This window comes from Typopeltis vanoorti, chromosome 7 (genome assembly GCF_054136105.1).
Source record: "Typopeltis vanoorti isolate ZY-2024b chromosome 7, IOZ_Tvanoo_1.0, whole genome shotgun sequence".
Taxonomy (NCBI): Eukaryota; Metazoa; Arthropoda; class Arachnida; order Uropygi; family Thelyphonidae; genus Typopeltis; species Typopeltis vanoorti.
Window position 1 is genome coordinate 2,922,692 of NC_143555.1, and position 26,981 is coordinate 2,949,672.

Genomic DNA, 26,981 nt, shown 5'->3' on the forward strand with positions numbered 1-26,981 from the left:
AGTTATTTTTGATTTTTATGATGCAAAGACATCAAAGGTCATACTGCACGAGGACACAGGTTACAGCAGTACATATGGTAAATGTTCAGTGGGACAATCACAAACAACCATACTCCTAGCAAATGTAAAAGGTAATCAGATTACTACAGCAAGAGCACCCTTTAACAAATGCATGCTGGCCTGCATATATAATATTGGCTTCACCTACCCAATCCTGTATAAATGTTCTTACCAATTTCTCCAAAATCTTAATTGCAGAAAAAATACACTGAACACGATGTATCAAAGTCAGTTAAACTGTGTCTAGGTGAAACAGCTGCTAGAAAAGAACTGTTGGAGTTTGAAAGAAGCATTGTGATAGGATGCCATGTTGCAGGCCTATATGTTTGGCCTATGGTTGACAAATTGGACATAGATCAACAATCAGTGATACTATAATGAAATGGAAGTGCATGGAGTCGATTGCAAGTGTTACTCGCACGGATCCCCCGCTATGCTCACCAAACATGACCATGGGGTGCTACAAAGGATAATAAGTATAAACCACCATTTGTCAGCTGAAGTGTTGAATGAGTTCTGGACATCAACTGGAACATGAATCTGCACAAAAACATTCAGAACCGAGGCTCACAACATTTGGTTCCACGGTAGGACCAAAATAGCAAGCCCTACATTACTCAAACCAACATGTAGCATCATCTTCAGTAGTGCACAGAGCATGTGTAGTAGGACATGGAAGCTTAGAAAGTTATGTTATGGAACAACACATCAAGCCTCTACTGAGCAGATGGACAGGTATGGGCATGGCAGATGCCCAGTGAACATCTCTTACCAGATCATGTAACCCTAACTATGAAATTCGGAGGTGGCAGTGTAAGGGGAAGGTCCTGTTTTTCCTGGTTTGGCCGTGGATCCCTGTAGTGCCAGAAACATTGGACTCCAAGAAGTATCTGAATATCCTGGACAATGCAATGCTTTCTACTTTGTGGCATTTCTATGGAAGTGATTGTCTCTTTCAGCAAGACAATGTGCATTGTCCAAGGCTGCTGCTGTAGCTGCATGGTTTGTGGACATGAATGGCAACACACTTGACTGGCTTCCACAGAGCCCTGATCTCAACCCTATTGAACATCTTTGGGATGAACTGGAGCATCGGGTGAGCTCAAGAGATGTCTGCCCCACAACAGTCCAAGACCTCTTCGCAGTGGTCGCTATTGTCTGCTTGTAGAAAATATGTCCCATAGGATTGCTGCAATCATTGCAGTGAAAGGAGTTGCTACACCTTATTAAGATACGTGCCATGGCTGTTTGTTCCACATACTATGGTGTCCATTGACTTCTTTCCAAGAGGTGTATAAAGGGACCTATAATTTCATATTACCATTCTACTACCTCACTTATGCAATGACACACACTATCTTACCCCTACTCAGGAACTTGCTTCATTGCAAGGCTCGTTAAACAGCTAGGTTAATGCATATCTAGGTTCATTCACGTCTAACACTTCACCAGTCCTAATTCCTCTAGGAATAATGGCTGTATTAGAATGGAACATGCTAATAAACTGGTAATTAAATTGCTCAGCCACGTCATCTGCATCAGTCACTAATGTTTTATCTCCATCCACAATCATTTTGTCACCTTCTCACCGCATAGCAAAAAAACTCACTGGGATGCTTCCTAGACTGTACTGATTTTTCTCTCCTTACTGTACTAGTCACTTTACTAGTCTGAGCCTTATATTCCTCTTGCAATAATTATTTCTTCCATAATCTCCTTTTCATTTACAATTCCTGTTTACTCTCTCTGTCATCTATTTGACAACCAATTGCTTGATCATCTTCACTTGAGGTATACAACCTGCCAAGCAATACTGATTTCTCTTCCTTCAAATTCTTTCTACCTTGATACATTTGCATCACTATTCATTCCCAAAGTAGGACTGTATGGTCACTCTGACCAACTGATCACACAATCATACAAAAAAAGCATTAATTTTAATAGCACAAGCTTAAAAACCAGTACTGGGAAAATAAGCACAATAAAATCCTTCCTTACTATTAATATTGATTTTTTTTTTTTTTTTTATAAAAAAAAATTTTGTCACGCATAGCTTTGAAAGGTAGCACTGCTTTAAAGTGTCCTCAATAAAAAAAAAAAAAAACCTATGAAAGTAGACAGAAACATGGAAAACTTCAACTGCATTCTCAATGGAAAACCTACAGAACAATTAGAACAATATCTATTTAGGTACACTTTTTAGTGAAAATGGCAAATTAAATATGAAAATAGACAACAGCATGAGTAAAGCTGATACAGTAGGGAACAAAATGAAAAATACTGTGATACGATTATAGATCTAAGAGCTAAGTTAGAAATAAAACAATTGATGAAAGAATAGACCAACCAGAGATATGAGCGTGATCAGACAAAATCAATTTCAGAATCATATTAAAAATGATGATATTTTGAAGGAAATTGATATTTTTGGCATTCAGGAATGCATTAACAAAGATAATCAATGAGCTATGGTTATTTAAACAGAATGTAAAAGGAAAGGTTAGAAAAAAATATGTTAATTGTCAAGATGGCAGAAAGAGGACCCAGCAGAATACCAAAATATTGGTAGATTGATGTCAGAAATGCTCTGAAAGACAGAAACCTAACAATAATGAAGCAGTTACAGGTGATAAAATCACTTTTTTTTTTTTCAATGCTAGTCCCACCTAAAAAAAAAGTTTGGTACGTTTTGTATACCAATGGTACATTTGCACTGTGAGCAGACAGGATTTTCTTTTCCCATTTTTAATTTTTTTTCCATTTTTGTTGTATTTTTTATTTATTTTTTACCTTCTCAGGAAACCCTGCCCTAGAGACCAAACATGAAACTCTTTCAAGCCCTTAAAAGTTCCAAAAAAAGTGGGGCAGTAGTCTCACACTAGATGATGAAATTTGTTGGAAGTTTTTTTTCCAACTTGGTTAGACTATAATAAATTTAGTTTAATCCTTCATTAAGGTAAGCAAACAAAGTTTGCACCTGAAGTATCTTCAGAACTGAGGCAACTTGTGATAAAGGTGGACCAAGCTCTCATCACTTGTATTAGTATCTCCCATAATGCAAAACACATCTTGCGGACAACTTTTGGCAACTCGTATAGGTAAATATGACTTCTCCATTACTTCCACCTTAGTATCACACCTCTGGGTCGGGCTCCCACTGACGAGACCTCAATAAAGGTCGAAACTGGTCTGGGTAATGGCCCTTCCCTTAATGCATAGCATTATACATGTCCGCAAAGGGATGTGCTTTGCATTATGGGAGATACTAAGACGAGTGATGAGAGCTTGGTCCGCCTTTACCATGAGTTGCCTCAGATACTTCAGGCGCAAACTTTGTTTGCTTACACTTGGATAAAGGATTAAACTAAATTTATTATAGTCTAACCAAGTGGGAAAAAACTTCCAACATCTTTCTCTAAATCCAGAGTAATTTAATAATAAGGTGAGACACCTTTTGGCAACTGGTATAGCTAAATATGACTTCTCCATTACTTCCACCTTAGTATCACCACTTCTGGGTCAGGCTCCCACTGACGAGACCTCAATAAAGGTCTAAACCAGTCTGGGTAGTGGCCCTTCCCTTAATGCATAGCATTATACATGTCTGCAAGGAGATGTGCTTTGCATTATGGGGTTTACTAAGACAAGTGATGAGACCTTGGTCCACCTTTATCACGAGTTGCCTCAGTCCTGAAGATACTTCAGGACTGAGGCAACTCGTGCTTTAGGTGTGAGATAAATTTCAAATGATGAAATAAATTTCAAATGTGAGATAAATTTCAAATGATGAAATTTATCTCACACCTAAAGACAACCCAACTGAACATAACCATGCACACGATTAGCAAGAAAGCACAAATCAGGGCTGACAGCAAATATACATAAACAGATAGTAGAATGTATATATGATATATAGAATATAAGATAGTAGAAATGATTCTAGTAGAATGGCAATACACTAAAACATTGGTTAATGCTTTTACTCAAGAGTATTCCAAAAATCAGCAGAAATTATAAAGTATCTCTACAGTACAACAAAGCATAAGGGATGATTTTACAGCTTAACAGTGAATGCACACTTTCCACTGTTCAAATATTTTTCACTAGAAATGTTAACTGTTATTATTTTGCTTGTAGTTTTTTAATTTATTCATGATATTTCCCGATGAAGTGAAATAAAGTTTGTTTATAAGAATTAGTCGAATTACAACATTTTTTTTACTTCTTTGTGAGTGGTTTAATACCAGAAAGTAATGATTTTAACATGTTCTTTCTCCACAGAAGCCTATACACACATGAAATCTCATATCCAGCCTATTCCAAAAATGGGAAACAGAACTACCAACCAATTTCCATCCCTTCAGTCCTTTCTAAAATAATGAAGAAAGCATCATAGTTTTCACTACACAGGTGCCCACCAATTAATCAGCAGTTACCAGTATGGATTCTGCCATTAAAGATCCACTGCTGATCCCTTAGCATATATCACCCACTATTGGACATGTGCAATGGAAAGGCTGAAGCCCCAGTTTGTTAACTCATCCTAATACTTATTTTTCTTTATGCTGCTGATTTAAGTTTTTTAATACTAGTAGCATAATTAAATGATATACTATTTTCATGGTCCATTGTGAGAACCTCGAATTAAATTTGAGGGCTTCAACTGAGAAGAGTCCTAGGACTGTCCACGACAATACTAAATACACAACAGAAGTTTTGTGAATTTAGTTTTGTAGCAGAATTCGCAACACTTTGTGAAATTTAATTGGCATCCAAATTTATAAAAAGTTATAAAAAAAGCATTTTTGTAACTTTTTATTAGTTAACTGAATTTTGAGGGAGAAGTCCAAAACACTTCCCAAAAATATGTTACTCAAAACAACAACAAAAAAAAACTATACCTCTTACATGAGTTATTTCCCATATAAATGAAAATTATATAAAAAAATATACAAAACAAGGAAAAAATTACGCAATATGGTTACTCCTGTGGTGCCGCTGTATATTTTCACAATAACGATATTTGCCTATATCATAAAACAGTAGCTGTGCAGCTGCATTATATGACCATTGTCTAATGATTCCTGGTTTAGTGCTGTTTGAAATAATATTATTTATGAAGTGATCAATTTCAGGATAAGGTGAACTTCTGGAACCTTGTAAATCTGAAACAAAGAAGCACAAAGCTTAACATGTTTGTATAGATATAAAAATGTAAAACTGTTTTAAAGTGACTAATAAATACAGTAATTACATGATATCCAGCCTCTAATCTGGTCAATAGGCTAAATTCTGTGCGTGGCTGGGAGAACATATCCAGCAACTACTATTCTTTTATTCCTTTGTTAATATTGTTTTTAATATTTTAATTTTGTGTGTATGACCACTTTTTTGTATATAGAATTAGAAAGATAAATATCAAGGAACAGTTTCTGCTGAGAGGCTGCTTACAAACTCAAAAAAATTCAGCAATATTATTATTAAGATACCTCCAGGAGTCAGGGACTCACTGAAGGAAACAACATACTACACAGAAATTATCATACTTGTTCTTGAATTCATTCACACTACTTGCACAAACAACATACAATGACAATCCATTCAAATCTCTGAGAGGAAAATCTAGATCTCACCCCTTTCTTGACAGCATCAATTTTCAGCATCCAAGGATGCCTTCTTATCCTTTCTTAACCTCCATAAAATGAAAAATTCCATCAACTAAAATCCTGTATGACCCTTTCAGAAGTTTGCAAGTCTCAATCTTATCAGCTCTCTTTCTCCTGTTTGCTAGCATCTGCAGTCAAGAAATTCTCAATCTGCCTTAATAATCAGTATTCCACAATTCTAATATCATTTTTAACACTTGCCTTTGCACTCTCTCCACTTGGAAAATTCAGCACCTGGTAGAATTTCCCTTCCCCCTTTGGGACTTTCCACTTGACCTTCACAGGCCAGGTTTGATTAGAACTTCCCCTCCTTATTTAAGAAATAGAGGAAATTGATAATGTTGGAGTCTTGACAGGTAACAGACTGATTTGGAGGAAAATTGTAGATAGGAAGTTAGTAATGATGTAAATTTTTCATGTAGTACTACCACATCCTGTACATGGCAGGAATTTGATGACGACGATGACCTACAAAGCATAAATTTAAAAATGAAAATTGTTGTACTTAAAGCTAATTTGAAGAGGAGAGCTGGGTTGCACCATGTTCTACAAAAACTGGTATAGCTAAAAGAGCTTTTTCTAAGATGAAGATTTCAAAGATTGTTGGGAAGTGATACATGTTGATTCACCAATGCATAAAACATCATCCATATATCGGACATAGATTATTCCAAATGTGACAAAAATAGTTCGGCCAATTGTCCACTAATATTTTGGCCCATCGAGAGTCTGAAAATTTGGAGATATATATCATTGTTGAATTTGAAGAAATTTGCTGAATTTTGTTAATTTTATCATGTATTGTTGGGAGTTAATTTTGGACCTGATTCCAAAGTATGATCTTCTAGGAGTAAGGTGTGTGGACAATGTCTAATTTTCTGGGGATGTCAACATTGGTATATACACAGAATTGATTGAAATTTGCCATATAAAAAAATTAAATACCTTGAGTGATCTATATAAATATAACAACTCTTCTGATAGCACTACAACACAATCCACACCAAACAACATGATTATAAATTTATCAGACTATAATCCCACACCCGATGAAAACACCATCCTGCAAGCAGGCAAACCTGCTTGCTGGATGAAAAACCCCAGATAAATTGGGGGAAACCCTGCTGTCTGCACCCAAGACCAGCTAACTTAGCTATGGCTAAGGAAGATCGTTGAGCTCCTCATCGTCAACAGGAATCAAACCTAGGACACTCCTTCCCCAGGAATATGGTTGCGAAGTTCATAGCCACTAGGCTAACTGCACAGACAAAAAAGTAAAATAAAAATACCATCTAACATCATTCCTGCAGAAAGCTTTGATATTGCTAAAAAAGAATCCTGACATCATGATCACTAAATCAGAAGGTGACAGTGGTCATTAAAAATGAAACCAATCATCATTGTAAAATAGTAGAAATTTTGAATGATCAAAGCATGTATCAAAAAATTTTAAGCAACCCTCCTTCTAACCTCCTAAAACAGATTGATAATGTATTGCACGCATTAAAAAATCAAAATAAGATAGATAACATAATATGAAAAAACAGTACACTAGACCACTTGCACTCCATATATATTTGGAGTCAAAATATAAGTCAAAATTCACAAAGTAGATTAGCCAATAAGGTGAATAATTTCATATAAAAACACCACCAAATCCTCTCTATCCAAATTTGCAGTAAAATTACTCAAACCATTATTCACCAGATCTCAATTTATGATTAAAAATGCCAATGAACTATTCCACAAAATATCAAAGCTAACTTAAGGCCTAACATTAAGACCTAACTGACATAAGGAGAATGTAAAGATAACAGTATAGTGGGAAAGGCTGCGAGTGTGATGCCGAGGTTTGACAATGACAAGTTGAGATGGAGGGGACCAGAATCATGAATCGCATTCTAAGAGAGCTGCGTAAGGAGAATGGAGTACAGTTTGTGAATGTATCGCATATGTTTGAAAGAAGAATGGAATTATACAGGTATGATGGGTTGCATCTGAATGCTTTGGAGTGAGTGCACTGGAGAAAGTGTTGCTAGATGGAAGTGCAGTGTGTGATGCAAGCAAGAGGTCAGAAGTAAGATGTGAAGTGAAAGATTAGAAGAGTTATATTGAAGAGGCAGAGGTGCTTGCCATTGGAAACGCTAGTAGTGTGAGAGATGAAAAGAGAACGGGTATGCAGGGAAATTGGGGGCAGGGGGAGCCTGGATGGACAGAGAGACATGACATTGGTAGAGTGGATTTGGAAGTAGCAATGAATGTATGTATGTATGTATGTATGTATGGAGATGATCAGCATAGAAATGGAACATATATGTGGGCAGGAAAATTTGACTGAGGATATATGTAGTAAGTGGTAATCAAGGTGACTGAGCAAGGGAAGGTGTGGTGGGGAAATCACACCATGTCACTATTGTATGTATTCCTCTGTTTTTAATTTCCATCATCATCATCATCAAATTCCTGCCATGTACCCTCAAGGGGTGTACAGGATATGACAGTACAAATGAAAAAATTACATCATTACTAACTTCCTATCTACAATTTTCCTCCAAATCAGTCTGTTACTTGTCAAGACTCCAACATTATCAGATCTTATATTTCTATCGTCTAAGGCACTTTGTACCGTATCAATCCACCTATATCTTGGCCTTCCTCTGGGTCGTTTTCCTGCCAACCTGGCAGAGAACACTTGTTTTGCTAATCTTTCCTCTCCCATTCTATTTAAGTGACCATACCATCTGAGATTAGCTCTGCTAACGCATTCCTGGATGCTGACAATGTCAAGTTCTTTCCTAATATCCTCATTTTTAATATGATATTGCCATTGATGCCATCTGTTCACGCCTCTAATCTTTCTCAGGACTCTCATATCTGCAGTCTCTAGTCTTTGGTCAAGTGTTTTACTTTTGACCCAGCTCTCAGATCCATAAGTTAAAATTGGTTTGAACACAGTCTTGTATACAGCTAATTTAGTGTTCCGACTAATTTCTTTCTTATTCCATATGAATTTATTCAATTGACTTCCCACGATACCAGCTTTGCTGATTCTGTTGTCTATTTCTATATTTAGTTTACCATCTTCAGTAAAAATTGTGCCTAAGTAGCTGAAATGTTTTACTTGTTCCACAGGTTCTCCATTCACAACACAGTTGACATTTTCAATGATTCTGCCTATTTTCATTGTCTTTGTCTTTTTATTGCTGACCTTCATACCATATCTATTACAACAGCTATTCAATTTAGTCAGAGAATCTTGCAGACTTGTAGCGGATTTATTTAGAAGTATAACATCATCCGCATAAAGCAAAGAGCTGACATTAACATCTCCAATTTTGATATCAGGTTTAATACCACATTCCTTCATAATGTGATCCATATAGATAATGAATAATAGAGGGGATAATATACATCCTTGTCTCACACCAGATTTAACATTAAACCTCTTCCTGTACTTCCTTCAATTCTAACTGCTGACTCACAACTCAAATAAAGACTGAATATTGCTTGATATAATGCCCCACTGACACCATATAACTGCAGCGTATTGAATAGCTTCTCTCTTGGCACCTTGTCATATGCCTTTTCCAAATCGACAAAACTTAAATACAGATCTTTGTTATATTCCCATGCTTTCTCGACTATTTGTCGTAAAGTGAAGATCTGATCCTGACAGCCTCTATTTGGCCTGAATCCAGCTTGTTCTTCACCAAGCTTTTCTTCCACAATTCTTCTCAACCGTTTCTCAAGTATACTTGCATAGATCTTGCCAGGAACACTCAGTAGGGAAATACCTCTGTAATTCTCACATTCAGTTTTATTTCCCTTTTTATATATGGGTACTATGAGAGCTCTACTCCAATCATCGGGAATTCGTCCCTCTGTCCAGGCTTTCTGAACTATGCAGTGCAGCCACTGTAAGACTCTTATACCACCATACTTCAGCATTTCTGGTCGAATATCATCTACTCCTGCTGCCTTTCCACATTTCAAGCCTTTGATGGCTTTTTCTACTTCAAGTATGGATATGTATTCCTGACTGCATGCCTGGTCAGTGTTTTTTATCACTGTGCTGTCATCACTGCTTGTTTCATTTAGCAGTTTTTCAAAGTAATTACTCCATACTTCAAGGATATCTTTTTCTCCTGTTTTCATTTCACCTTTATCATCTCTCATTCCTTTTACAGCACTCTTTCCTCCATTCCTAAGCTTCTTCAACAACCTCCAGAATATTTTGCCACCTTCTTGATATTTATTTTCTATATTCTTGCCAAAGTCCTCCCATGACTTTTGTTTAGCTAGTTTTACACACTGTTTAGCTTTCTTACATTTGTCTCTGTATTCTGTAAGAGTAAAAGCTGACTTATTTGCCAGGAACTTTTGATATGCTTTCTTCTTTTCCTTCACTGCCTCTTTAACTTCCTGTGTCCATCAGGGAGTTCTGATTTTTTTATCCTTGCACACAACCTCACCACATGCCTCTCTGGCAGAATCAATCAACGTTTCCTTCAGAGTTTGCCACTGAATCTCCAAGGTTTGATTCCTGTTCTCAAACTCTTTCATTTTCTTTTCAATAATATTTCTGTATTTTAGTCTACAGTTCACATCTGAGAACTGCTCAACTTTTATTCGCTTTAAAACTTTCTTACATGTTATTCTTTTCAATATGAAATTCAATTTTATCCTGCTCAAGACTAAATAGTGATCACTTCCAATTTCAAATCCTCTGTACGCTCTGGTGTCCTGCACCAGGGAGAAAACATCACTATCAACAATAACATAGTCAATGAGACTTTTCTTATTCCTAGCCTTTTCTCTCCATGTGAATTTGTGCACATTTTTATGTTGGAACATGGTGTTAGTAATAACCAGTCCATGTGCTGAGCAGAAATCCAACAGATATTTGCCATTATTATTAGCTTTGCTCTTTTCTCCAAATTTTCCCAAAATATTTTTGTATGTCTCACAATCATTTCCTACTCTACTATTTAGATCCCCAACAAGGACCAACTTTTCCTTTTTCATTGTGTCAGTTGCTTTTTCTAAAGCCTCAAAAAATTCCTCCACTTCTACCTTAGTAGAACCTTCTGTGGGACCATAGGCACAAATAAGTCTCATTGTCCAGTTCCCCATTCTCATATTTGCCCACATTACTCTACTTGAGACTGACTGCCATTCAAGAAGATTAGCCTCGTATTTTGTGTTGAATACTATGGCTACTCCTTCTTTTCCTTGATTGTCATTGCCTGAATATAACATTTTGTATTTATTGCTCAGAAAGATCTCACCAGTTTTTGTCTTTTTTGTTTCAGTCACCCCTATTATGTCGATCTGGTACTTATCTAATTCCTCAGCTAGCTCCATTTCTTTGCCATTCAGGCTTCTTACGTTGATAGTACCGATCTTTAACTCTGGTGATGTTGAGTTGGGGTTTGTTTTCAGATTTTTTAAGTTTTTAATTTCCATATTTTTTAATCTATTCCATTTCCTGAAAAAGTTCCACACAATTTTTAATTTAATTGATGGTTTTAAAACTCCTTTATAACTCACTGTTTTAAAAGTTCCACTTATATTTTTACCAATTTTATATTTCCCAATGTTGTTTCATCAAAAATTTTTAAAATAAACACAAGGATCTTCCACAGGTATGTCAAAAATTACTTTTTTTCATATAATTTCTTTTTCAGTATATGTTTGTACCATTCATTTTTTAATTTTAACCCAGAAAAAGCCAATAGTTTCATACTAGGAGTGTCCCCCCTTTAGAAAATAAGCGAATGTGCTGGTGTCTGCTTAGAGGAGCAGCATGAAAAAATTTCAGAAAAATAACATCTAATCCAATATCTGTTTTGGTCACTATTCAGACCAGTTTTGACCTTTATTAATGTCTCATCATTCAGAGCCAGATCCAGAAGAGATACTAAGGTCGAAGTAATGCAGTAGTCATATATTCATATATCCATATACAAGTAGTGGAAAGGTGTATCACCCTTTTATTAAAAAACCTGGGAATACAGATAGATGTAGAGAATTTTTTCACTTGGTTATAATCAATAAAGGTTGAACCTTATCTGGATTATCTAGTGTATTTTAATAAAAAGGTATTATGTTACTTCCACCGTGGTATCTTGTTTAAGTCTGCCTCCTGATGATGAGATCTCAGTAAATATTGAAACCAGTCAGGATAGTGGCTCTTCCCCTAATTCATAGATATTATAAATGTGTGAAAGGATGTGTGTGCTTGTATTATGGATGCTGATGCAATCATTGTGAAGTCATTAGCCTCTGTATACAAGTATCCTAAATGAAGAGACGTCATGTGCAAACTTTGTTAGCTTACCCTTGAATAGAGGATTAAACAAGAATATAATTTCTTGGGAAGTTTAATTAAAATAGCTATTTATTTAATTAGCCCGCGCGGTTAGCCTAGTGGCTGTGCACTTCACAACCACATGCCTGGAGAAGGAGTGTCCTAGGTTTAATTCCCATTGGTGACGTGAGGAGCTGAAGGATCTTCCTCAGCTAAGCCAAGTTAGCCGGTCTCAGGCATGGACAGCAGGGTTTTTTCCCCAGTTTATCTGGAGTTTTTCATCTTGCAAAGAAGGCAAACCATCCTTGAGAACTCAACTCAACAGGACATAGGATACACCGGGATGTAGGGCTGACCACCTTATCTATGAACGGTTTAGGTCTGATGATTAATAAACCCTCAACTCTGCAAGGTAAAAAGAGGAGGAAAGAAAAATGAAATGAATGAGATTTATTTAATTTAGTTACTTAAACAATTCAAAAGTATTCAGTATGCAGGCTTTCTTTATTATCATACATCTATCATAAGCACATAGAGTATAGAAAATACAGTTATGCATTAATTTGTAATATTTTTCTTAATATTTTCAGAAATGATGATCCTTCTGTTACATGGAAGGTATTCAGCCTTCAGCAGGAAGCAATTGATTATGCATTTAACCATACAAAAGTAATTAATTTAGTAAAAAAAAAAGAAAAATCATGAATTGACTGTACATGTAAACTGTTGATAGGATTATTATTATCATAATTCATTTCAGACCTCCATGAATCAAAAGAATCATGGGGGGAAGGAAAAAAACAGCTTTAAATCCATTCACAGTTTCACCACTCACCACACTTTTGGGCAACCTTCACTTACCTACCATTCTCCATGCAAAGAACATGCTTCTCACCCCCACCCCTTATTTTACAGCTTTCAGGGACAGTCTCTTGTTCTACCTTTGTCTCTATCTGCTCTATGAAAAATCTCCTCCACATTAATCTGGCAACATCATCTCACCAACTTATGTTTCAATCATATCCCCCTCTCTTTCTCTTCACAAAGCTCTGCATGTTGCATTCCCTCAATCTTTTTTTATCCCACATCCCATAGATCTTAAACTGACTCGGTGAACCTTCTCATTAATATATCCATATCCCATTGAAAACATGCCAACCAAATCTGTGCACAGCAGTCCATATGTGGGCTGATCAAGGCATTGTTCAAAGGAACCATAACCTCTTTCAATCTGTATGTCATTGTCCTCCTCATCGTTGTCATGATCCATTGTGAGGTTCTTAAAATTTTAGCAATGTGATCCTCAAGTCTGTCCACCATCACTCCCAGATCTCTCATCTCTTCCACCTCCTTCAGAATTTCTCCATTAATTGTATATATTCTGCATCCCAACCTTGCCTTCCAAATTTTAAGACCTTGAAGATTGCAACATTAAACGGATAGCTCCACTCTACTGCCCATTCATATAATCTATTGAGAGCTTTCTACAAGGCTGCAACATCTGCTCAGCTCTTCATAGTTCTTCCTAACTTTGCATTGTTGACAAACAACTGCACGTCTCTAGTTGTCTATCATTAACCTACAAGTTAAACACTAATAGCCTAAAGACAGACCCCTGAAGTATTCCACTAGTCACATTACTATTTTGAGATTCCCCCCCCCCCTCCTACACACAATCTACTGATACTTATCTGACAGCTAGATATTTATCAGCTCACAAGTCTCTTCTCCAATCCCATGTATTTCAATTTAGTTACCAGCTTGTTGTCTGGCAGTCAAAGGCCTTCGAAAAATCCGTGTATATGCACCTCCCTTATCCAGTGAATTTTCCACTTTGTTTGTAGTAGCAGGATCGCTAAAACATGTCTTCCTCCCAACAGATCCATGCTGACTGTTATAGAGAATATTGCTGTTATCAATGCAGTTCTGCATCCTAGTCCTTGCCAAACTCTCTAGTGCCTTAAACAACTTCAGACCTACAGATTGACCTATAAGTTGTAGTAGCCTCAGTCTTATTCTCCCACTTTTGTGAAGTAGAACAATTTTTCCAACTTTACACTCCTTTGGAACCTGTTTTCCTGCAAGACTTATGTTTTACAGTTGTGCCTGTTCTCTGTTTCCACAGAGAGCAGGCATTTTCTTGAGTATTCCTTCTAGAACACAGTGATATACTGTCAAGTCCTACTGCCTCATTAGCATCAAGTTTACTTAATTCATTCTATACTCCTACTCACTGACCATCAATCCCCTCTCCACCATACCCTCCACACTCTAGATTCTCATGATGCTGCCTTAACAAGGATGAAATATCCTTATAAACTGCCCATTGAGTACTTCATCTATATCATGAATTACCAATCTACCATTGTCATCAACTAACATTATCCTTCCATAGCCATCCTTTCTTTCTTCTACTTGCCACATATTGAAAGAACTCACATTTTTTTGGTTTGATTAACTAATTTCTGCTCCTCCTTCATTTCTTCTGCTTTACCAACTGAGTCACATCCAGTCTACTCTTTGTATAAGACATGCAACTGATTATTACTAGCATTCATCTTGTGTTGTCTCCGCAGTGTTGCCTTCTTCTAGGTTTCATGCTTAATCCCTTCATTCATCCATTATACTCCTACCTTATTTAGTTTTTTCATCTTTGGAATACACTCAGTGCTGTTTTTAAATAGCTCTTGATGAATGATCAAGGCAGCATCTGTCTCCTTTTCACTGAAATCCTCTTCCTGTTCTATATCTCCTAGTCAACTCCTAAGCTTATTGTAATCACTAGCCGTGCATTTCCATATGCATCCCTTATTCACAGAAGTTTTCATGTGACTGCTGAGCTCAGGTGATCACTTCATAGCCACTCTTGCCAACCGTGGAAGATTAGATGCTCCATACACAAGTATATACTGTAATAATATGATCTGATCTTAAACTCTCAATGCTTGTGTGTCTTTCATTACGTATTATTATTGCCTAGCATAGTTTTCCCTTAAGAATTCAAGAAATTCATTTTCTTTATTCCCTCATGATATCTCTTCATTCCAATCAGTATTACCATAATTAAACCTTCTTTTACAAAGAATTTTATATCTGCACAATACTCAATTTTATTCCTTTCAAAGGATACAATCAACACTTTTGCTTCAGACAGCTGTATAAAACAAACTACTTGATAGAATGAATTGCAATTTCACATGGATGCTTATGACAGATGTACCAACTTAGGGAAAAAAAAAATTGTGCCGATAGTGTTGCCATCTATGGTTGAGGCCGAGAACTTTTCAGACCACCCTTGTATTGAGGGGATAGTATTAAGTTTTGATAAACTGAAGACTATTGCATCTTAAATTTTAAAAATATCATAGTAATTTAAAAAATATCATAGGCAGTGCTGTTCAGTAGAGGCAATTCAGGTTGAATTGCCTCTACTAAACAGCACTGTCTATGATATACCACCTGAATTCATGTCCATTTAAGACATGAGGAATATTGATAATTATTTTAAAACCAAAAGCAAGTTAACTGGTCTCACACAGAAATAAAGATTTTGGTTGAAAAATAAACTTGCCTCTACTAAACAGCACTGTCTATGATATACCACCTATGATATACCACCTGAATTCATGTCCATTTAAGACATGAGGAATATTGATAATGATTTTAAAACCAAAAGTAAGTTAACTGGTCTCACACAGAAATAAAGATTTTGGTTGAAAAATAAACAAAACAGGCAAAGCACTCATTTACAGATAAATAATTAATTGCTCTCCCATTTGCCAACAATCAGGATTATTAGAAGTAATGTTACTTGTTTGTAAGAAGACAATGTATTTAATCCATAAAAAAGGTGGGATGGAATAATTTTAAATTTCTTACATAATAAATGATAAAAATAAAAACCTCAAATGAATACCTGTATAATATGATATATGAGAACAAGAACATAAGAAAACAGTATCTATAAGAACTCAAGGCACAAATTTATCTTTCTTTCATTTGTTTATGATGAGAAGCATGAATAACTGTTATTTTATTTATTTTTTTCTGATCTCTATGGAGTCATAAAACTCATTGTGGTAGGTCAACACAAAGTCTATGAACGCCACTCCTTAAAATCATCCACAGTCTGCATGTTTACATCATCTGCAAAGAACTGAACATCTCTCCGTATTCCTGTCACAATATCACTGACATAAAGATTGAACAGCAATGATCCAAGGACTGAACTCATGTGTGACTCATATGAACAATGTCTGAACTCTGTGGAATTCACTTGTAACCTTTCTACTCCTGATATTGCTCCCCAATATACAACTCCATAATATATATCAGAGTCAATCACCAATCAAATGCACGAACCTGATATCCAAACTCATATGATCCTTTCTTTTAATGCCACATGGTGATCAGCATTCATTTTAGAAATCATGGACTTTACAACAGTGTTATAAATAACTATTTTAATTTCCCAACATTTCGACCTTCATATTAAGGTCATCATCTGAAGTCTATACAAATACACAAGGACAAGCTGATTACATTTCACACAGTATGCTAAAGAAACAATGATCTGATCAACAGTTATTCTACTGGCATGACCTCTAGTGAAAATAAAAAATACAGATAAAATTAAAAATTAATTAATTATTTAGAAACTACATCTAAGCTAAATTCTATTTAAGATAACATAAGAGAAACATTCTTTCATATAGATAGTTTTCTTACAGTAACAATGATGTCCTATTTTTAACATGACAATTGTTAAATTAGATAAAAGATTCTGGATTATCTAGAGTCCTGTTTATAGTTAACTCTTGGGGAGAAAGGTTCTGTGGATAAAATATGTGCTTAAGGCTTAATATTCATCCCAAATACCATAGCAGATAAAATACGTTTAGAAGCTGCCAACATTTTAAATATAAATTACAAGAAATTATAACAAGCAACTTAACGAAACACGAATTAACAGCAGTAAAATCAAATCTGAACATCATAATAACTAGAGCCGATAAAGGAAGTGCCACCGTTATTCTAAACCGAACCACACATTTTGAAAAAATGAATCTGAGTCTCAGACAATAGTACATACCAACTTGTTAGCTATGACCCAACTAATAGAATAAAAAAGAAAACAGAGAAACTACTTAAATCAATTAGTACATGGCTGGAAGATACAGTCAAAAAATTACTTCCTCACTAACTACGTTCATTCCCCAAGAATTTATGGTCTACCAAAGATACGCAAACAAACACACCACTCCAGCCAATAGTCAAAGATATAGACAGGACGAATTATCACCTAGCCAAGAAATTAGCAGCAACACTCAAGGAGTTGGTAGGTCATTCCCCCTCCAATACCAGAAATGCACAACACTTCATAAACATAATCAAAGGCATTGCATTAGAAAAAGATGATTTATTAGTCAGTTTTGATGTCTCTGTTCTCTTTGCAAATGTCCCAATCAATGACATAATCCTTCTTTCACAGAACAAACTCACCCCCAGATAGCACGGCGCTTTTTGTGCATGTATTACGTTCTGGTTATTTTGTATGGCAAAATGCTTTCTACCTACAAAAAGAAGGCAGAACTATGGGCTCACCATTATTCCTCCCTGTTGCTAACTTTTATATGGAACATTTTGAGCAACATGCTCTAGATTCCTCTGCTTTAAAACCCAAAGTCTGGCTTAGATACATTGACAATATTTTCGCGATCTGGCCACCAGACGCTTTCCTTAGCCACCTAAACAAACAACACTAACGCATACAGTTCACAATTGAGAATGAAAAACAAAACACTTCCGTTTCTAGATACACTTGTCACACGTCTTCCTTCTGGCAGTTTTTCCTTCACTGTTCTGGAAACCGACACATACTGGCCAATATATACACATAAATTCCTACCACCACTCAACACAAAAACTAGGTGTCATTAATACTCTAAAAAACAGGGCTTTGAAGATTTTCTCCAATGAAGCGCTGAAAGAGGAATTTAAAGTTATCAGCAATACTTTTCTAAAAAATGGTTACAGGCAAAACACTATTAACAAAATTCTCTACAAGACCTCAATAAAAAACAAAGATAAACCAGACTACAATAAAACTATAACCATTCCTTACATTAAAGGGACATCAGATAAAATAAACAGAATACTACAGAAATACAACCTCAAAGCTACTTTAAACCCCCTGCAAAATTAAAAAGCTTACTTCAACTCATCCAAAGACCCACTCCCTCCGCTGGCCCACCCTGGAATATACCGTATTTATTGCACCTGTAATCTACCATATATAGGGGCAACAGGACGCACAATTCCTATCAGACAAAAGGAACATAAACGACACATTAAATATAATAATAACTATGGTGAAGCTGGCCTTTCTGAGCATGCCCTGAACACTTTACATAGAACTGATTAGAAAAGCACCAGTTGTTTACATCACACCAAAACATGGTATGGCTGGTTTCTAGGTAAATTTAAGGAAGCCTGTGAGATTCTTATCAACCACCCCAATCTGAACAATAATGATGGTCTAAAAATCTCAAGCATATGGAAGGCACATATTCAACCCACGGAACCTTTCTCCCTAAGAGTTAACTATAAAAAGGACCGTAGATAATCCAGAATCTTATATCTAATTTAACAATTGTTATGTTAAAAATAGGACATCATTGTTACTGTAAAAAAAACTATCTATATGAAAGAATGTTTCTCTTATGTTATCTTAAATAGAATTTAGCTTTGATGTAGTTTCTAAATAATTAATTAATTTTTAATTTTATCTGTATTTTTTATTTTCACTAGAGGTCATGCCAGTAGAATAACTGTTGATCAAATTATTGTTTCTTTAGCATACTGTGTGAAATGTAACTCAGCTTGTCCTTGTGTATTTGTATATACTTCAGACTTTGACCTTAATATGAAGGTTGAAATGTTGGGAAATTAAAATAGTTATTTATAACACAGTTGTAAAATCCATAATTTCTAAAACAAACTCATATGATGCTTAAAAGTCAACTTGTTATGTGGTGCCTTATCAAATGCCTTGGAAAAATAAAAAATAAAGTAAAATAAAAAAAAAATGAAAGTGCATGCCTTATCCTCATCATAAACACAAATGAAAGTAAGATAAATTTGTGCTTTGAGTTCTTATAGATACTGTTTTCTTATGTGCTTGTTCTCATATATCATATTATATCCAGGAACCTGCCTGATTGCAAGACTATCATTAAATAGAAGTTAATGGCACAATCAGTTCCACAGACCATTCCTTTAAAACATGTGGTGAAATTCCATCTAGTCTCTCACCCCCCCCCATGCCTTAATGACATCTACTGTACTCAGTATTCAGAATACATCCTCTTCATTCACTTCTAACACTTCACCATTCATTATCCTTCTAGAAAGGAAGCATGTAGTACTAGGATGGAACACTCTAATAAAGTGATCATTAATTGCTCGACTATGTCATCTGCTTTGGTCACCTGATTCCCATCTACACCCAGCAAGATAATTCACCATTATTTTTCTTCCTACTTGTCACACAGCAAAATAAAAAAAAAATCCCTGAGGATTTTCCTTGGATTGCAGTGCCAGTGTCCTCTCCAATTCTAATTTCTCTCCTTAGAATACTAGTCACTTTCCTAGCTTGAGCCTTATATTCATTATGCAACTGATCTCCACCTCTTTCTCTTTACATACCTTCCATAATTTCCTTTTCTTCTGCAATTTTCCTTTTATTCCTTTTGCCATCCATTTGACTCCAAATTGCTTTATCTTGTTCACTGATGGGATCCAATCTGTCATTACTGTCAACAATTTTTTCTTAAGTTTCTCCCATGCACTAATGACCCCTCTTCCTTCAAATTCTTTTATCCATTGTACTGTTGCAAGCTGGTTTCTACGTCTATGATAGCGACCTGCATTATAATTCCACAAAATTCCCTCTGTTTTGACACCTCCACACGCCTATTCATCCTCCAAATCAGGACTACATTGTCATTCTCACCAATGGAAGGGGGGGGATCAAGCATGTCATCTCAGTGTCAATCAGATCCTCTGATGATGTGACCAAATCTAGAACTCTCGATCCTTGGGCAGCACCACATGCTGCCCAAGACAGTTGTCCATCAGTTCCCTTATTACTGCACGGTATCTCCTCTGCTCAGATTATATCACTATAGTTGAAGTTCCCCATAATGACTGCTCGCTTTGCACTTGACAAACTAATTTGCCTAAACCAGGGGTGGGGAACCCTAGGTACACGTGCCAAACATGGCATGCCAATGACTTTTTTTCGGCATGCAAACCCAGGGCTCACCTTAAAAAATAATTAAATAAATAACATCTTAACCTAAAGGAACTTCAAGAAGTGATGCAAACAGTAACCAAGGTTGTTAATTACATTTCTGTATGTGCTTTGAATAAAATACAATTTTAGAATCTATTGAATGAGGTAGGTTCAGTGTACAAAAGACTAATAATGTACAACAATGTTCATTGGCTTAGTCAAGGTCTTGTTTTGAAATGATTTGTTGAATGCCTGGATGAGATAAATCTCTTTGACTAATCAACAAAAGTCCTATAAAGAAATGTATGACATCATGTGGGTGGTTTGTAAACTGTTTTTTGTAGATTTTTGCAAACATTTAAATGACTTGGACCTTAAACTACAGGACTCTGGTAAGACTCTTGATGTTATGTTTGATGACATAAAGGCATTTGAAATGAAACTAGGAGTTTTTAAGAGGGATGTAGACAGTGAGAGATTTAGATATTTTCCAAACATAAAGAAATATATCAATGATCTACAAAAGGATGACAAAAAGGACCGCCAATGTCTTTAAAAGCTATTTTTAAACGTCACTGTTGAGCTGTTCTCTCTAAGATTTATTAAGTTCAGAGAATTAGAAGAGACTGCAAAATTCAATATAGTGTCTGAAAAATATAAAAGATTTTCTGACAATATAAAACTGGATGAATTAAACTTGCAAATGTTTTCATGGATAAATATGGATGATTTTGAAATGCAGTTGATTGATTTTCAATTAGCTCAATTTGGAGGCAGAAATTTGTTGACCTCAGAGTTGACTTGGAAAATATTGAAAAGGAGCAATTAGAGAAGGGAGTAACAGAAGTGCAAAACGAGGTACAAAGGACTTGGAATACTATTCCAAAAACTTTTGTACGTTTAAAAACTCTTGCAACAGCATTACTATCGATTTTTGCATCTACATATTCTTGTGAATCTTTGTTCAGTCTCGTAATAGGAATAGCCTTACAGATGAAACTAGTAGCGTATGCCTATCTCCAAAGGTTACAAAATATAAACCTGATATAAATTATCTGTCATCAGTAATCTGAGGTACGCTGATGATACACTACTCCTTTGTAATGACATGGAAGAACTAGGACTAATTCTTGACAAAGTTAACAAGATCAGTAATAACAGAGGACTTCAACTCAATTCTAGCAAGACAAAGATCATGGTTCTCAAAGGAAAAACAAACAGAGAAGCTCTTGAGAAACAAGTATATCTTAATGGAGAAAGAATTGAGGAAGTCAGCAAGTTTGAGTACATGGGATCCATTATTAATGTGAAGAATTGCTGTTCAGAAGATGTCAGAAAAAAGTTAGGAATGGGCTAAAACAACAGTCAGAGACCTGTCTAAAATCTGGAAGGATGGATCTATCTCCATGGGAACAAAGTTGAGGATTTTAGATGCTGTTGTTTTTCCAACAGCAACTTATGGATGCGAGACTTGGAACCTAAAGAAGTCAGATAAGAAACGGATATCTGCTTTTGAGATGTGGTGTTACAGAAGGCTGTTGAGGATATCATATACTGAAAGGCGTACAAATGAATGGGTGTTAGAAAAGATTAGTAGAACTTTAAGGATATTGACAGAAGAAAGTTAAAATATTTTGGACACATAGAAAGAATGGAAGGAGGACTTCTCAGAACAGTAATAGAAGGTAAAGTTCCTGGAAAAAGAGGCAGGGGTAGATCATCAATGAGAGATGGATGGATGGCATGTGTGGAGTGACTGATCTTCAGAGAGTTGAGGCTGCCAGAAAAGCAAACAACAGGACTACATGGCGAGGCCTGTGTGGAACATCATCGAGCATCGGAGTGACCATACGGCATCTGTAGATGCCCAGTGAACATAGAGAGAGAGAGTCATCAGTTATGCAGCAGCAAGAGACATCTCATTGATGCTAAATAAATAAAATGACCACTATTTTTTTTTCTCTAGTTTGGATTTGATGTTTTCTGCTAAAAATGGTAAAGATTAACTTCTGTTTAATACATATATTATGTAGGTAACATAACATTTTATTTTATCTGTAATTTTTATGTATTACTCATAAGGGATTACGAATTAATAAAAGAATATCTTTAATTTTAGTTTCTTTTATTGTGCTTTAGTCAAGTTAAACGATTATGAGATTGTACACTGTAACATGTTGGAAAAACATGAAAAAACTTATGTCTGATTAATCTTTATAAAAAATCAAAAACAAAAAATTCAGAATTATTTACTCTTTTGTTGATATTAAAAACTGCATCTTTAAATTGTGTGGCTGTACATGGCAGCTAGAATTGCACTTAAAGGCAAATAAAAAATATTCACGCTATCAACAGAGTAGAAGAACATTTAGGTAAAAATTTAGTGACGGAATTTTTACATTCATTCAATCTTACATGACTTACAATAATCACTCTTACAATATTCTTTGATTTTACCGCTTTGATAATGTGAAAGGTTCTCCCAATACTTAAAAGACACCAAATAATAATATGTTTCCCAAAATTTCGGTTGGCACTTGAAAAATTTTGTATCAAAGATTTGGCAAACACACACACATTTAAAAAGGTTGCCCAATCTTGGCCTAAACATTTCCTGCTTATTACCATCTATATTCCCTGGTCTGTAGCAACATCCCATTAAATAGCTTGTCTTATAAACATCTATCTCATTCCATATACTTTCAAGTGTCATTTCCACCGAGATTCTCAACCCTGAGAGTTCTCAATTCATCTCTTATCATGAGTTACACTCCACCACCACTTTTATCTTTCCTATCTTGCTAAAATATTTTACATCCTTCTCAGTTAACCAAATTTCACTAATACCAACAACCTTTGGAGAGATTGAGTCAATCAATGCCACAAACTCATCCCCTATATTCCTAATGCTCCTAGCATTTGCATACAGAAAAACTAATGTATTGCCAAGCCCTCTTGTAGCCATTATTACCCCATTCATACTCCACCTGGCTTTGCAATATAATGTACATCCTCTAATTTCTCAAGCCATTATCCTCACAACATGAGGCCATCCCTGCTACATTCCACTTGTGCAATTCTAGTTTTCATACTCAGCACACTCACTTGCCCATAAAACAAAGGCTATCCAAATGTCTGGCCCTTCTGCATTCAGATGTAATCCATCTATTGCATACAGCTCTCTTCTATCCTCAAACATATTCCACACATCCACATATTCCAGACCTCTTTTCTTGCACATTCACACTATCATCTCATTTGTCATCATTACTCTTCTTCTCCACTCTGCATGATTATACATGGCAACACACTAACTTTCCTCAGATACATTTCTGCTGCACTATGTCTAAGATCAACCTCAAATCTCATGCCACATGATTCATACTAAATCATCTCCTCCACACTTTCACTCCTCTTTACTGTCATTGTTGCTATGGTTTCTCGTTCACCAGGCAAGCCCCCCCCCCCCCCCGAATCATCAAATCTCCATACATGATACTCCAAAGGATTAATTTATCCTTCTCTCACTGGCAGCCATGACTAACAGCTTACAATCTCTCTCTTCTCCCCCCCCCCAACCTTTCTCTCCCTCTTATCTCTCTATCCCTTGCTTCCACATTCATCTTTCTGCAATTTTATTTCTTCCACTGTCTTTCCCATTCTGCCTTCCTCTCTCTCTCTCTCTCTCTTGCTCTCTGATACTGTTCTCTTACACCTACTCTCCTTCCTCTCACACTACTAGCCAACCTCTATATCCTCCCAAGATCTTCATTCACTCTCCTCAACTTAGTCTTCATTAATTCCATCTCCTTTCTCAGCAGTTCTGTTTCTCTCGTCACACATTCTGCTTTCAATTGACATTCACAGACACAATCATGGCTATCAGACAAACCATCTCCATCTACTAAACTGCCTAAGGCAAAATCTATATGTAGGTCTTTAACATTCTCTCCGTCCTCCAACACACACTACTGGCATCCACAAACTGAAAATCACACATTTCCAAAGCACTATCTTACTAAATCCCGACGAGATTGAGACATTATATCTCCCAGCACCTCCACTACCTATATTTCATGCACACTTAGACATGGGATGTGTACATGCATTGCATGCATAGTAAGCTACAAAATCATCAACTAGGTTATGAATATAACATTGTCTTTAAATGGTGAGGAAAGCTAGGTTTAGTAGTAAAACTGGCATCTGGAATAATGAATATAATCAATACAAGAGGAGATAATACTGAGACAGTAAAAGCCTAAGAAACTGGCACACAATTATACAAAAAAATCATCAATTTCAACAGCTCAAACTTAAAAACCCATATTGTTATGAAATAAATACAATAATATCTTTCCTTAATAATAATACTTATCTTACTGTTTTGCAATCCCAAATACTACATTAACATATAATAGAATGTTAATTAAAGTTCTTAATTAACATTCTGGTATGTTGTCATTTCCTGAAAAATTAAAAGCAATTGAATGTTAGTAAGAGTGTAAAGTTATACACTTTGGAACGATGAGATTTTCAATGGCACATTATATTAGCAGAGTTAAGCTGCAAGAAGCTGATCAGGCTAGGGATCTTGGTGTAATAGTGGACAGGAATTTGAAATTCAAAAGTCGCATAACAAAAATTGCAAATACAACTCAGAGGATAACAGCAATGTTGAAATAAACCTTGACATATATGAATAAGAAAAGTCATTTTGCAATGGCTTGGTAAGACCACATCTGGACTACTATACTCAGGTTTGGTTGCCTGGATTCCAAGGGGATAAAACAGTTGTGGAAAGGGTGTAAAGAAGATTTAGAAAGATTATATCAGATAATAGAATTCAGATTATGGGGAGAGGATGCAAGTATGTAGACTAGACTCTGGCTAACAGGGAAAAGAGGAGCAATATAATAGAGGTCTACAAACTTTTGAATGAGTGTTATAAGATATCATCTGATGAAAATTTTTGTTGTATGGAAAGTAGGGAGAGAACACAGGGCTTCTGTGAAAATTCGTCCACAATTAATGGGATAAGAACTAGATTTTTCTCTCAAGAAAAGCAGTAACTGAGCAGAATAGTTTGCCTTTAGAGATAATGAGTGCATTTAGTGTGAATGAGTTTAAAAGAAAGTATGACTGCTGGTTTGGGTAACATATAGCCTTCCTCAATGAGTCCTTGACTCACTGAGTCTCAGATAATAATAACAACAATTTGCATATAAAACAAAAGCAGCTGTTAGTTATCGACACAGCTTTACACTTGCCAAACCAACTTATCTTCCTCCTCTTTCATTCCATTTACCTTTGATCTTTGGAACAATTTTCCTCACAGCTACCTCAAACAGTTCAAGAAACACATCAGCAAGATTCCATCTTTCTTCTTAGCCACTTATCCACACAAATTATGGGTACCAAGAAATTATATACTCGGTTTAATCCTTTATCCAAGTGTAAGCAAGTAAAGTTTGCTTGCTTACACTTTCACTTATCCACACAAATTATAGGTATCAAGAAATTATATACTTGGTTTAATCCTTTATCCAAGTGTAAGCAAGCAAAGTTTGCACCTGAAAGATAATCAGGACTGGGGCAACTCGTATATAGAAGCTAATGACTTCACATTGCTTGCCTCAGTATCCCATAATGCAAAGTACATATCCTTACGGGTAGTATGTATTACTTACTCGTATATGAAAATATGACTTCAGCATTACTTCAACCTTAGTATCACCTCTGGGTCTGGCTCCCACTGACGAGACCTTAATAAAGGTTGAAACTAGTCTGGGTAGTGACTCTTCCCATAATGCATAGCATTATACATAGGATATGTGTAATGTGGCAACAAAGCACATATCCTGTAAGGATATGTGTTTTGCATTATGGAATACTAAGGCAAGTGATGTGAAGTCATTAGCTTCTATATACAAGTTGCCCCAGTCCTGATCATATTTCAGGCACAAACTTTGTTTGCTTACACTTGAATAAAGGATTAAACCAAGTATATAATTTCTTGGTACCCTTAATTTATAGTACAACCAAGTCGAAAAACTTCCAACACTTATCCACACATGACATGGCTCTGCTACCACTATTGTGTTATTGGTTCTTCACAGCTTAGTCAGCATTAATGATGCGTTTAGCTGGAAAGACCTGAGTCTGAATCAGATCTAGGATACAAAGAACCTTTGTAAGTGCGCTTCAATTGAAGGTGAGTTAGCAAGTCTCATAGTGGCAGCAGGATTCTTCCTCTTGAATTTTTCATTCAAGAGGAAGAATGAAAATAGGCAAAACAGCTAGAAGAATACATGAAACAGAAATATAATCCCTAAAGCCTCATAAGGCTTTAGTTACTTCAGCCATAATTCAAAACAACTCAACACAATCCACAGGCTGTGTGTGTGTGTGTGTGTGTGTGTGTGTGTGTGTGTGTGTGTGTGTGTGTGTGTGTGTGTGTGTGTGTGTGTGTGTGTGTGTGTGTGTGTGTGTGTGTGTGCACGCCTATCCTAAACATTTGTTTTAGGATAGATACAAATATTCAAATCTTGTCTGCATTTGATTTTTTTTTTTTAAAGGTAGGTATAAAATAACCAGCCTTCAATAGAGACAGCAAGGTTTTTTTCCCCTACAATAAAATAGGCAAAAT

At 35.9% G+C, this 26,981-nt stretch overlaps 1 protein-coding gene across 5 annotated transcripts in view; it reads right to left on the reverse strand.

Annotated features, from left to right (window-relative positions):
* The window catches only part of LOC150104450 (DNA-directed primase/polymerase protein-like), a 369,024-nt gene that overhangs the window by 43,833 nt on the left and 298,210 nt on the right, over window positions 1–26,981 (reverse strand). For all 5 annotated transcript variants that reach the window (XM_090395149.1, XM_090395148.1, XM_090395150.1 and 2 more), the window contains one exon: window positions 5,033–5,225. In XM_090395149.1, coding sequence (XP_090251275.1) covers window positions 5,033–5,225 — 193 coding nt within the window. The remainder of the gene's footprint in view (window positions 1–5,032; window positions 5,226–26,981) is intronic.